Here is a 14,097-nt window from a genome sequence, read left to right as displayed (position 1 = left end):
ATAACCAAAATTAAACATCTTTCTTAAGAAACATGCCAGCCTGTTGTTTTTTGCAGAATAAAGGCTGTTCAATGTGACAATTTCATTATGCCCTGTGTAAAATACAATTACAGTAAGCTTGAACTAGTAATCTGCATTATAGTAATCTTAAATGAGGTGCAGAAAATGGGAGGATACAGCAGGTGGATCATTTTGAGGTGTCATGCTGAGGTTTCTGCACCCATCTCTTTTTTGAAATTCGTTATCGTTTTTCATTACCAAATATTTTTTAACGCTCTTACGTAATCGTCTCGTCTTCTTTTGACTATTTCAGCTCGGCTGTGAACATGAGCTTCTCGACATTTCTAGTGTGCTGTACACGTACGGAATCCATTCGTAACCCGACTGCGCAGATTTTGGAGCTGATTGGCTGCTGCGTTTAAGCGGCATTTCGAACAAGTCTGCGCAGAATCTCTAATGCCTTTGGCGCGTCCTTGGAACTGCGCATGCTCATGTGCAAAACCTGTTTTAAAGCAGGAAGTGCTAGGAGCGGCGTTTTCGCATGTTTGATGTTTGTATTTTGCAGTTCATTTCTCCGCTTTCATAACGTTGCTGGGTTTTCATTTTCCGTGAGGTAATGACGCGAAACGCATGCAACTGTCGCGGTTTTGTAGTGGTGGTGGTGAGCGTTGTGGTTCTTTGGGTAGCTGTGTTACTGCACCATTTGGAGAATTCGGACCAGGGCTACCTCCCCAGGTAGAGTGGCTCACCTTTGCTCCTTTTCAGCAATTTTTTCAGTGGCCACACTTGTGACGTCACTGCGCATGAAGCAGTTGTCATTGTGTAGAAACTGGCATTGGAAGAGCGCCGCTCAGGACCTTACGGCTAGAAGGCGAGGGGATTCGCAGCGGGGTTTTGAGGCTAGACGGCGACAATCACCTTGTGTTAATCCAAAGCGATCTCCGGATAAACCCAATAGAAATATACAGCCTTATTAACTAATCTAAATGTAATGCTGTTCTAATCGTGGGCTTTAAGGCGAGTCGGTTGTTTTAATCGGATTTTGCTTTGGAAAAGAATCTTAATCGCTGATAAAATGCATTTTGAAGTGTTAAAAGCATTGGCTTCTTGTTTCAGAAACGTTCTTTCTTGAATGGGGATTTCTGTTTCTTCGGGAATCTCATCTCAATAAATATGTAAACTTAAAATTCTTCTCCTGTAACGTATACTATTGCCAAATTTATTTAATAGCACCGGTCATGAAAAAGAAAACGTTAAAACTTTTCTACTTATAATAATAATAATAATAAATAACAATGCATTTTATTTATATAGCGCCTTTCCCCATGCTCAAGGCTCTTGAGAGCAGCCAAGCGCTTTTCATTTTTTGTCCAAGTGGCATTTTCTCTTGGCACTCCATTATTCCTCTCAGATAATAAGGATGAGCATGTTTGGCGAATTGCGTATGCCTTTAAGATTCTGTCGTGTGTACGAGTGTGTGTGTCCTGTAGTGGACTGGTACCTCGTCCGCGGTTAGTCAGTACCCTGCGCGGTCAGCTTTGCAGTCGACTTACTGAAATCGTGAATTTTGATCAAATGAGGTTAGAAAACAAATACATGAACACATTTATGTAATGCAAACGTGCTCTTGGATTAAACAGAACGAGAAAAGGAGCACCTAAACGGAAAACGTTTCAGTATTTAGTCTACCGATTCAAAAGCACGTCATTAGAGTCTACTGGATAACAAATAGGCATCAATGCCATTGAATTTAAATGTTCTTGTAAACTGGTAAATCCAGCATAACGTGAGTTCAAGACAGGCATGAGAAAAAAACAAAACATAGCAAATGAGTAAAGAAACAAATTTTAGACTTTGCACAAAAATCTAAGAGTAAAATAGAGACTACCCAAATTGGAAAGCAACACATGAGAAGTAAAACCAGATTAAGCAAAAATGTTAGACTAAAGTGAGGATTTTCTTAGAATCTAAAACCTAATTTCACAAAGGTCCAAAAAAGCCACTGACTGATAATAGGATTTGCTGTTTTGCTAAAAACGGAGGAAATTTCCATAAGTGTGATAGATAAATTGTGTGGTAGGTGATCAAACATACAGGGGTATTGTCTTAGTTTAGTATATGCATGGAACATTTACTCATACTGATCAAATTTTAATTTTAGTGTATAGTCTTAACACTTTCAAGTGTTTCTTTAAGTCTTGAATAATCCCATCTTTCTTCTACAGTATGCTAATTTCTAATGAAAAGTATCTATCTGTGAAGTATTGCTTTAGTTCTTTTACAAATGTGGTCATTTTCCATTGTAACTTAATCCATCCATTTTAAAACCCACCTACTTAATCCAGTTATGGTGTCACAGATGGTCTTTACCTGTCTCAGATGCATCAGGCAGGACACATTAAACTACTCTTGATGCACCCAGCCATACCAGACCAACGTGGAGTTGATAGTTAATATAAAATGTGACTATGGAAGGAAAATCCAAGCAGAAGTTCTCAAATATAACTAAACAATGGCATACTGACATTTATCACTATGGAAATGCAAAGGGTTGAACTTGATGGTTTTCTTTCTTTCTTTCTTTCTTTCTTTCTTTCTTTCTTTCTTTCTTTCTTTCTTTCTTTCTTTCTTTCTTTCTTTCTTATGATTAATAGGTGTTTTCCTTAATATTGTTCTTTATTCTTTATTATTTTTGTATATTGCATACATACAGTTTTTCTTTGATCCTTGGTGAGATTTGTGGGTGATTGAAGCCAGTCCCAGCAGCATGGGGCATGTGGCAGGAAATAGCCCAGGATGGGTCACCAATTAACCAGGTCTCAATCATGCATTCATCCACATCCGGAGTGGTGGCTCTGAGGCTAGGGATCTGCACTGGCAATCGGAAGGTTGCCGGTTCGAATCCCATAAATGCCAAAAGGGACTCTGCTCTGTTGGGCCCTTGAGCAAGGCCCTTAACCTGCAATTGCTGAGCGCTTTGAGTAGTGAGAAAAGCGCTATATAAATGTAAATAATTATTATTATCCACCTTAACATTGTGGCTAGTTTGGAATCACTGGTTAACCTACCCTCCAGAACTTTTTGTAATATAGTAGGGAAACATCAGTTGAGGAATTTACATTTTCTCCCACCAGACAGAATCTGGGCATGGAATTTTTAACTCAGGATGCAGAATCCATGAAGTAGCAGTACTATCCACTGATTTATTTAAGTTATTTTTGTAAAAGCGACATCCAGACGTTAGTATGGGGTAAGATACAAATTAAATATATTCATTCATACATTTACGGCACCCATTTAACCCAGTTTTATGATAGTCAGAAGGTAGAACCTTATCTTGAGAACATCATATGAAAAGTAGGAACCACTAAATAGTACACATTACTCATGCACACTCCCACACTCAAAAATAGAGTCATCAGTCAATGTAATGCATATCTGAACAAAACTGGAGAACCTAAAAAAAATGTAGAAATTGGTGAAACTTGCAGAAGTCCTTATAGGCTGGACCAGGAACTGAACTCGTGTTAGCTATGAGGAAACAGCATTTACTACTAATACTGTCTTACTGTTATACAGATTTTTGTTAAGTAAGTTTTCTTTTTTGATACCTGCAAGTGTTTTAGACATTTATGTGGTATATACTACATCTAATCTGGATTTTGTTTAATTAAAGTGTACATTATATATGATATGGTAAATTTTGTACTAAGTGAAATGTTCGACATATTGTGTAACACATTTTCATTATTACGATATACCTAAAGAAGTAAGGAATGTTGTATTTTTTTGTTTCTTTTTTCGATCCTCCAGGATGACACAAGACCTACAGACACTTAAAGAGAATTACAAGGCGAAAAACAAGACTTGCTTTATTCTTGGAGCTTCAGGAGAAACGGGAAAAGTGCTTCTTAAGGAGTTATTGCAAAGCCAGCTCTTCTCCAGAATCACTCTTATTGGTCGAAGAAAGTTAACGTTTGAAGATGAAGCCTATACAAATGTGGTGGGTCAAAATGCAGACTCCTACTTCCAGGTCAATGCTTTATCAATTGACAGAAGTATTGATAGCTGTTCGCTCCCCAATCAATAAGTTATCAAATGTAGCTAGTGTCTTCATAGTGGTATGTGCGTGATTTTGTGCATATTGAGAAGGGACTAATTCATTTGCAACTTTTTTTAGGTCCAAGAGGTCGTGGATTTTGAAAAATTAGATGATTTTGCATCTGCCTTTGAAGGACATGATGTCGGTTTCTGCTGTCTTGGCACAACAAAAGCAAAAGCAGGTGAAGTAAGTGAATTGAGATATTCCTAGCATTCATTTTGAGGATCCGAAAGACTTAAAAAGCATTAACCTTTGTCCATTTTGTATTTAAAATTTTTTAATCTGTTTTACATGTTAACTTTGAAAATAACTGTACTAAACAAGTTTGTTTTTTGTATTCATCAGTTGATCAATGAAAAGGATCCTTTTGTGAAACTTTAATTTAATGGTTTAAAAGAATATTTGTACAACATACACTGAAAAAGGCACATTTGGCTTCTTCATAACGTAAAGGTGTTTTTCTGTATATAGGACTTGCACATTCCTGTTTTCTTTCTTTAAGATTAGTTTAAAAGATTTCTTCTGCATGTATTAATATGAAACAAAATTATTTATCAAGTAATCAGTTATATTGTATTAGTAAATACATTTTTAAACATTTCAATGAAGTACATTTGCCATAAAGAAAACATTTTAAAGGTTAATTTCTTTTTTTGTTAAGTTTTATACCTTATGTTTTGTAGTCAAAGTTCTGGGTTTAGGTTCCCATCAAAGAAGGGGCCTGTTCCTTTCAACGGAAGTTTATATTTTGCCTCAGTGCCTATTTTTTTTAGCTCCTTATTGGTTGTCGTTTGAAAGGTCCATAATACATTCTCTGGAGAAAAGGGATGTAGTGTCAGCAACAGAATACTTAACTCTGAACTGGCATTGTGTGTTGATTTGTGAAGTGCATTATTGCTAATGTTTTTGAAGTTTAAAACTGCTGCAAAATAGTTTCACATACATACTCATTACCTCTATGGAGCTGCAGGAATACAAGACGGTCATTGTGGATCCATCTTTTTTGTAACCTTTAAAAGCTAATGAAATTCCTGAAGTTAGAAGATCTGAAAATTTCTTTAGGGTTCAGAGTCTATTTGTTGCTAATAAAACAATATTTAGGTTGATGTGGGGCAAAGTGTGCGTCACCTTGTTGAATAGGCCCCATTGAGGGAAGTTGATGGGTGTAGCGTGGGTCTAGGAGGTAGCAGCGTGGGTACTTGTATGCTGGGAAAGGTTGTCTGTTGTTAGCAGGCCTGGTAGAAAAAGACCGCCAGCGTCCTCTGCTTGGGTTAGTATTGATGTGATTTATCTGGATAATCGGATTGAAAGTGAGCCGCGGTATTTATGTCAGTTCCCATTTCATCAAATGGCCCCAGTGAATTGGAGTTGTCAGTACAGAGGACTAATCCAGAACTAAAGCCAAAATAATTAAGGCCTTGATTTAATCCACTCATCATTATACAAGCGTTGAATAACATTAAAATGAGGCAATGCTTTCCGTCCAAGGCCAGCGTCCAAAATTTTAAATGCACCAATGAGGCTTGGCGTTGGAGTCTGTCAGCTCTTGACTGGACTGCTTTTTTTTTTTTCCCTTCAATAAGGATCATTTACATTCCCAAGCTAAACCTAATTCACGCATTTATATCAATGTCAACAGCATTATTACAGATTTTTCCAACGTAAACGGATATAATTTACAACATTTATTTTAAAAAAATGCTTAATGTAAACATAAAATTCAATTTATATTCATATTAGGATTGAAAGGGATGAAAAGCCAATCAGCCTATCAAAGCACATTTTTTTAACCCATAAATATTGTTTTAACTTTTAATATTCAACTGCTTTAACCACCAAGATATTTGTGCATTCTTTCCCAGTCTGATTAATTATTTTCTCACTTGCACATTAATACTTTTATTTTAAATCTGAAATTATTTAAATGAGGAATTGGGCATGCTGTTTTTTTTCTTCCTTTTAGCAGAAAATGATGCAAAACAGTGAAGCTAAATATTTTATCTAGTGATCTTTTACAGTAAAATTGTATATATGGGTATTTTCATAAAACTAAAATAAGGCAGCATAAAGCAAGTAAATGACTTTGTCTTTATACAGTACACAGCAAGACAGCAAAAGGCCTATGTTATCTGTAGGGTCATTATTGCCACATGTACATAGTACAGTGAAATTCTCACTTGCATATAGGAATAATGAGGTAGGGAAACTGATTTAGTAAACTGGCCGTCTACTGATTAACTCTTAGGCTGAAGATTATCTGAAGCAAGAATGACAAGAATTAAAGATTTGCAAGGCAACTAAAGATGCAAGTTTGTGATTTAAAAATACAGTAGTTGTGGTGACAGTTTTGAGTTGCAATAATCCAAGTTAACATTTCTTAATTTACAGAAATAGTCATTTTTTCTGCATATGGTGGGAATATTACACTTTTCTACACAAGTTATTTTTTCTTTGCACCTTTTTACAGGAGGGTTTTATTCGTGTGGATCATGATTATGTATTAAAGTCAGCTGAGTTAGCAAAAGCAGGAGGATGTTCGCATTTCAACTTGGAGTCATCTAAAGGCGCAGAAAAAACAAGCAACTTTCTGTATCTAAAAGTGAAGGTATGTTTTTGTTTATTTTAAGATGAGCGCTGTTTTTGCCATGCATCAGTAAGCTTTGCTGCCACAGGGTGCTTGCCTTTAAGGATCATTAGGGATTAGGATAAACACCATGAGGTCTCTGCATTTTCTTCCTGTAGCTAACAGGTTAGTATGTAAAAGTTGAGTGCCTCGCTATTTAAGTAAATATTAGTTCAGGACAAACTTTTCAAAATAAATCAATCTAAATTGCACATTTTTTAAGTTTCCTTTGTTAGTCTTATAATACTTATTACAAGTTTAACATCTTGCTTGTTGTTTCTAACTTGCTTATCCATTTCAGAGTTATGCAGGTATACATAATATTCTTTAAAGAGAGTGCATTTACCATTGGAGTTACAAATTTGATTTAGTTTGAAGGCATTAATTGTATGCCTTTTGCATTTTTTTTAACATTATAAATGTTTAGCTTAGAAAAAGAAAATAATAATAAAAAACAGGTCTGAGGGTATTCCTTTGAACCATTCTTTCTGCGGGTAAAGTCCATGCTTCAGCAATTTTGCATACTCCTGATGTACAAATAATATATACATAATTTCTCGGTATTGTTTGTCAGATAAGTAGCATTGTCTTAAGAAAATAACACCTTTAATCTTTCACAAATAGTTCCAGATTTAGTCATAAGAATATGGAAGAAATCCTTATGGCCCCTGGTCAGTAGGATGGTATAACATATTTTCAAGTAATTTTGCTGCATTTCATTTTACCTTTGTTAAAAGTTTCACGATGCCCCTCTCTGGTGGAAAGCTGTTATTACAATTACTTTTTTTCTTGTGCATTGCTTTTTACTGTGCAGATAAAGTTTGTGCTTTGACATTACACATATAATATGGCAACAGTTAACAACGATACAACATTTACACACATAAACACATATCTAGTAAACAATAATATATGGGACAGTATTGTTGGTCAAAATGTAAACAATGTCATGCTACCTTGATTTTGTTAGATGAATTTGGAAGAGATGCAAAGAAATGCCATTATTAACCCCATTTCTGGGGAAAATATTCAGATAATAAAGCATATAGTAAGTTATTTTTTTTCTTTTGTTTCACTTTTCCAGGGTCAAGTGGAAGCTGACATTGAAGCATTAGACTTTGTCAGATATTCAATTTTTAGGCCTGCGTAAGTACTATGATAGAAATGTTTTTATGATGATCATTAGTTTGCAAATTGATATGCAGCATTGAGTAAAAATTTGCAGTTAAATATTAACAAAATGTCTCAGGTTTCTTACAAAAACTCAAGAAAGGCACAGAGAGATAACCTTAAATGTTTTTGGATTAAACAGATTCAGGAAGACAAAATCCAATTCCTGCTTCCATTGCAAAACAAAATAGGAAGACGGTTCATAATTAACAGAAGAATTTCTGTATGTGATCTTGTAATTTTTGTAGGGAGTGACTCTCAAGTTATTATTTTTGAAAGCATATATTCTTTGCCAGATATATTTAGGATATAGGATATATCACTTGTGTTATTTACAATTTACCATGGTCTCTTGCTTTGTTATAGTCTTTTATTCTTTTTTTTTCTAAATATTTTTGTTTTTGTTTTTTTTTCTTTTAAATATTTTAATCTGGGCAGAATACATACTTGTAAGCTTTTTTTCATTACTGATTTTTTCCAAGTTGTATTGGATGCTGCACAAAATTTAATACTGTAGCTCAATGTGTTTTTCAAAAAGTCGAAGAAAAAGTTGCAAAAAAAAAAAAATCAGAAATGGATAATAATAATAATAATAATATTAATACAATACGCAAATACAAGCGGCTGAAATGAGTTTCCTCCGCAGTGTGTCTGGGCTTTCCCTTAAAGATAGGGTGAGAAGCTCAGTCATCCGAGAGGGGCTCAGAGTAGAGCCGCTGCTCCTCCTCATCGAGAGGAGTCAGATAAGGTGGCTCGGGCATCTGATCAGGACGCCTCCCTGGTGAGGTGTTCCCGGGCACGTCTAATCGGGAGGAGGCCCCGGGGAAGACCCAGGACACGCTGGAGGGACTATGTCTCCCGGCTGGCCTGAGAACGTCTCGGGATTCCCCTGGAAGAGCTAGAAGAAGTGGCCGGGGAGAGGGAAGTCTGGGCATCTCTGCTCAAGGTGCTGCCCCCGCGACCCGACCTCGGATATGCGGAAGAGGATAGATGGATGAATAATAATAATAATGAATAAATGATATACCAAAAATTCTAACAGCCCAATCTGTGAAATGTTGTACAGTAATCCCTCCTCGATCGCGGGGGTTGCGCTCCAGAACCCCCCGTGAAAGGTGAAAATCCGCGAAGTAGAAACCATATGTTTATATGGTTATTTTTATATTGTCATGCATGGGTCACAGATTTGCACAGAAACACAGGAGGTTGTAGAGAGACAGGAACTTTATTCAAACACTGCAAACAAACATTTGTCTCTTTTTCAAAAGCTTAAACTGTGCTCCATGACAAGACAAAGATGACAGTTCAGTCTCACAATTCTTCAAAGAAGTGCGCGTCAGGAGCAGAGAATGTCAGAGAGAGAGAGAGAGAAAAGCAAACAAAAATCAATAGGGCTGTTTGGCTTTTAAGTATGCGAAGCACCGCCGTACTAAGCAGCTGCAAGGAAGGCAGCAATGTGAAGGTAGTCTTCAGCATTTATTAGAGGAGCGTCCGTATCCTCTGGGCCAGTGTGCGAACAGCCCCTCTGTTCACATCCCCTCCGTCAGGAGCAGAGAATGTCAGAGAGAGAGAGCGACAGAGAAAAACAAACAATCAAAAATCAATACGTGCCCTTCGAGCTTTTAAGTATGCGAAGCACCGTGCGGGAAGCATGTCGCTTGATAAAGCAGCTGCACAGAAGGGAGCAACGTGAAGGTAATCTTTCAGCATTTTTAGACGAGCGTCCGTATCCTCTAGGGGTGCGAACAGCCCCCGTGCTCACAATATATTTGAGGAGTTTTATTTAATATGTAATGCGCGCTCTGGTTGGGTAGCTTCTCAGCCATCTGCCAATAGCGTCCCTTGTATGAAATCAACTGGGCAAACCAACTGAGGAAGCATGTACCAGAAATTAAAAGACCCATTGTCCGCAGAAATTCGCGAACCAGCAAAAAACCCGCGATATATATTTAAATATGCTTACATATAAAATCCGCGATAGAGTGAAGCTGTGAAAGTCGAAGCGCGATATAGCGAGGGATTACTGTATATGCACAGTTCAGTGAAGATGAGCACAAGCAGCTACTTTGAATTTATTGAAATAACATTTCTTCAAGACATCAAATTCCAATAAACTGTTAGCTACTGCAGAGGGCCCCCAGTAGAAATAGCCAGAGTCATGCTGCAGATTTCAAGGGATATGCAGGATGAGACTTACCAAACATGCCTGGCCCAAAAGCAGCATATTCATACAAAGAGGTGTCTTGGACAAGGCAATAGCTGACCTCATATTTTTTTTTTGATACATAGGTTGTCCATTTAGTCTGGTATAGTAATACACATATGCACCTTTATCTCTTGGATATTCAGGAATTCTTTTTAGATGTGTTTTTTATGATGAAGTTCCCTTCTTGGAAACATTTGAGGCAGCTGGAGTTGTTAATTCCGTTCCGAGTGGCTTCCCTTGAACTTCCATTTTATTTCCTTCTGCATAACAGAACAAGTTACAAGATATGCATATGTATACAGTATATTTCTACCTATTAGTTTGTCTCTTGTAATTTTCATGAATGCAAAAAAGCAGAGTTTAAACAGAGATCTTCACAGTTTGAGGGAAGAATCCCTGAAATTCAAACATCAATAATGTAGTGTTAAATTGCAGTTAGTTTGACTTCGTTTACTGCTGTGTACTTTACAGGTTACATATGAGAACATGCGGGTGTAACTTAACACAACTTTTTTTTTTTTTTTAATTATTATTCCCACAGAATGCTTCTGGTTGACCGAAAAGAGTCTCGCCCCACAGAATGGATGGCCAGAAAGTTTCTTTCACCCTTATCCCATTTGTTTCCAACAGCTATTACTATTCCTATTAATTTTGTAGCTAGGGCGATGATAAACAATGCTGTTATTGATGTTGATAACAAAGTGGAAATCTTGGAAAATAAAGCAATTTATAATCTTGGGCAACTCTGGGAAAATGAAACAAAGTGATGAAAGGAAAATAAGTTTACAAGTGTTTAAGATATATTCTGTAGACTGTACCCTTTTACACACATTGTGGTAATAACTTTACTGTGCTAGATATTACTACAGTAAGGCCAAAAGATTTTTAAAAATTATCCCACTAACATTGCCATTGGCCAGTAGCTGCAGCTTTGTTAAGATAAATGAAGCTTTTGCATGCCGAGTATCAAATATGAGGTGAACTACTACAGCTATGTCATTTACATAAAACTCATTCATATATTTGTATATACATAATTGTATATATAATGCAAAGATACAGAGATTATTTTATATTTTCACCGACACAACACGTCATACTCAGGTTTTTTCTTTTTTTTTATCACATAAATTATGCACATTCTTAAATGTAAGCATATTAAAAGTAGAAAATTCTAACTCTTGCTTGGGAGAGCTCTTTATATGTCATAAATATGACTGAAATACATGTCTGCCTTTAGCAATAATAAATGTAACCGATAACCAACTTCTCTTTCAGTACTTTTTGTTTCTTGGTGCTTTGGGATTTCAAAACTTTGAGAAATAGTCATCTGACAGTAAATGTGTGTTCATTTATAATTAAGGAACTGATACGTTTTGCAAACCAATCAATCATTAACAACTATTATAAATGTAAAAAATGTATCAGTGCCAACTTTTCATTGCATTTGAGAAGCTGTATTGTTTAGTTCAAATACATTTACAGAAATATTTATCTTTTATTAGAATTTGACACTTCATGAACCTTAAATGATGGTTTAATCTTTTATCAGTAAGGGAAGGAAGCAAACTAGTTGAGTTAGCGATAAATTAAAACATGATGTGAACAGCTTGAAATATAATTTCATTATGCCTTACATATTAGCTGCTTAATATCAATTTATACATTCCATAATAAAAGTGTCTTAAGTACAGTAGACTAATTTTTTGTGCCTATAATTGTATTTTCAGAAAAAAAATAGGTTTGGAAAAAAGGGATTACAAGAAATTTGAACTGCAGAGTAAAGAATCCGTCTATTTAATATGGCAGTGAGTATAGACGGGCATTACCAATTGTAAAACATTGTGCTTGTCCTGTATAATGTTTAGCCTTACATTGTGAATTGAATGAATGTAATTTGTATGCTATTTTTATTTTTAATAAAGGTCCACTGTTGCTAACTCTGTTTACAAGTACTAAATATAAATAGATCAAATATATCTAACTAGTTGGTTTGTTTACTTTTTATTGTCTGAAAAAGTATAGCGTAATAAAAGATGAGGCAAAGTAAAATATTTAAGTGCATCGATAATTAGTTTGCATCACCAAATTATACTTGCTTGGAATGACTTATCTCTATCATTTTAATGATTTTGCTTGTAGATTTATGAACAAGATCCATTCCTACTGAGATTCATAGCCTGATTTTGTACGCAAGTTGGAGTTTGCAGTGTGTTAGAAAATTCTCAGTAAACAAAAATAATACACTGTTACAATGGACATCTTTTATTCACACTAGGTGGTGGCGCCTTGCCAGGTGTGCAGTTAACTTCTCCACGGTAGGACTGATCTAACAGAATAGAAGTTTACTTATATATAACAACTAAAAAGATTTCAATTATGACAGTCAGCTCACAGATTAATGGCACATTCCTGAAACAATCCCATTCTATTCAGTACCATCTAAAGGTTCCAAAATAGTCATTTAAATCATAATAGTCAACATATCTGCTTCATAGAAATATGATTTCTTATATGTAAATTATCAGAAAGCAGAAATAGAAAGCTGAAATGTTATATGATCAAATCTTTTACTTGATGTGCTGGTATAACAGTGAATCAGTATAACTATAAATTAAACCACACACCATGAAAGTTAAAGTAAGATGTACCACAGGTATGTAAATTATATTGACCTTGCTTAAATACCGTATAGCTTTTGATACTGATACAGCACACCAAAATTCACCATCAACTGAAGTCTGCTTCAGTGGAGATGTCACCAAGACTGTCACCTGCTCCTCCCTGCAGAAAATTCTTGGTAAAGTGGCATAACTAAGAGGCATACTTAGGATACTTGGGATTAGAAGCAGTGGTGTCTACCAAGGTTATTATAGTTAACGAAAACAAAAATCAAAACTGAAACTGTTATTAAAAAAATATTTTCGTAAACTCAAATAAAATAACAAAACTGAAATGAAAAACTAAAACTAAACAAAACTATTAAAGTAGCTGGAAAGACTAACTGAAATAAAATAATAATTTACTAAAATATTTTTAGTTTTTGTTTTTTGAATGAATAATCTTGTTGTTAGTCTGTAACCCTTGTAAGTTTTAACTCTAAACCAGAAAGTCATCCACCACAAGCCATCCGCATATATTCATCCAGTGAACGGCAGCTGGTGACGGAGGGCGGGTGTTCACACAGCATTTGCGGTGACAGAGCAAGCTGAATGCGGGTGTGTAAAGCATGTGAAATAGAAAGCGATTTACGTGCCACCTTTATTTGAGCTTGTTGTGTATCAAGATGTAATTCAAACGGCAGAAATCAGAATGTGCTGGTCAACAAAATGTTTACCATATGGACAGAACAATCATGAGAGAGTAACGTTTCAGTTTATTTCTCAGGTGACTGCTTTTTGTTGACAGCAATTCACCTGCCACTTTGCACAGGAGAAGTATATAGAAAGTATAGTAATCATGAAAAAATTTGATCTCGATATTTGATGAATCTTGACGTTATAGACCTCCCAGAGTCCAAAAATACAGTTTTTTGGTATTGTGTGTGTGCGTGTGTGTGTTGTGTGTGTGTAAACACGATAACTCAAAAACGCAACTAGATAGATGGATGAAATTCAGCATGTGGTTGTTACACCACAATTATAGATCTGTATGAACTTTTTGGGCCAAATCCATCACCCAGAACTGGTACTTTACCTGAACACATACTCAATTTTTTTTTTTTTTATTTTATTCATGCAGCTGCAGAGTCCAATTTATTCAACTTTACTTTTATAATAATTGTTCAATATATTATTAATTTGATTTGATTTGTTGTTGATGGTTCCTTAGTGTACATAATATAAAAATATAATCATTGTCTTGCGGTTTACTCCTCAAATATCCATCCCCATATCCGAGTATACAAGAAAGTCGAGGGGAGACCACTCCTGGTTTTTGACAATAAAACTGCACTGATCGAGAGACTGACTACGTCATCATACAAGATCAACATAT

The 14,097-nt window shown here is 35.7% G+C and overlaps 1 protein-coding gene across 2 annotated transcripts; it reads left to right on the top strand.

Moving 5' to 3' along the window:
• The first annotated feature begins 470 nt into the window (after positions 1-470).
• htatip2 (HIV-1 Tat interactive protein 2) lies at positions 471-12,041 on the top strand. Of its 2 annotated transcripts, none has more exons than XM_028793853.2 (6): positions 471-613; positions 3,814-4,003; positions 4,181-4,288; positions 6,570-6,707; positions 7,810-7,871; positions 10,643-12,041. In XM_028793853.2, the coding sequence occupies exons 1-6, from the start codon at positions 486-488 to the stop codon at positions 10,866-10,868; spliced, it is 852 nt and encodes a 283-aa protein (XP_028649686.2). In that variant the 5' UTR covers positions 471-485; the 3' UTR covers positions 10,869-12,041. The 2 variants fall into 2 exon arrangements, with proteins under 2 accessions (XP_028649686.2, XP_028649685.1); XM_028793852.2 differs by having other exon boundaries at positions 506-735.
• Positions 12,042-14,097: the final 2,056 nt, after the last annotated feature.

The sequence above is a fragment of the Erpetoichthys calabaricus genome, chromosome 2 (genome assembly GCF_900747795.2).
Source record: "Erpetoichthys calabaricus chromosome 2, fErpCal1.3, whole genome shotgun sequence".
Lineage (NCBI taxonomy): Eukaryota > Metazoa > Chordata > Cladistia > Polypteriformes > Polypteridae > Erpetoichthys > Erpetoichthys calabaricus.
This window is presented reverse-complemented; position numbering and strand designations above follow the sequence as displayed.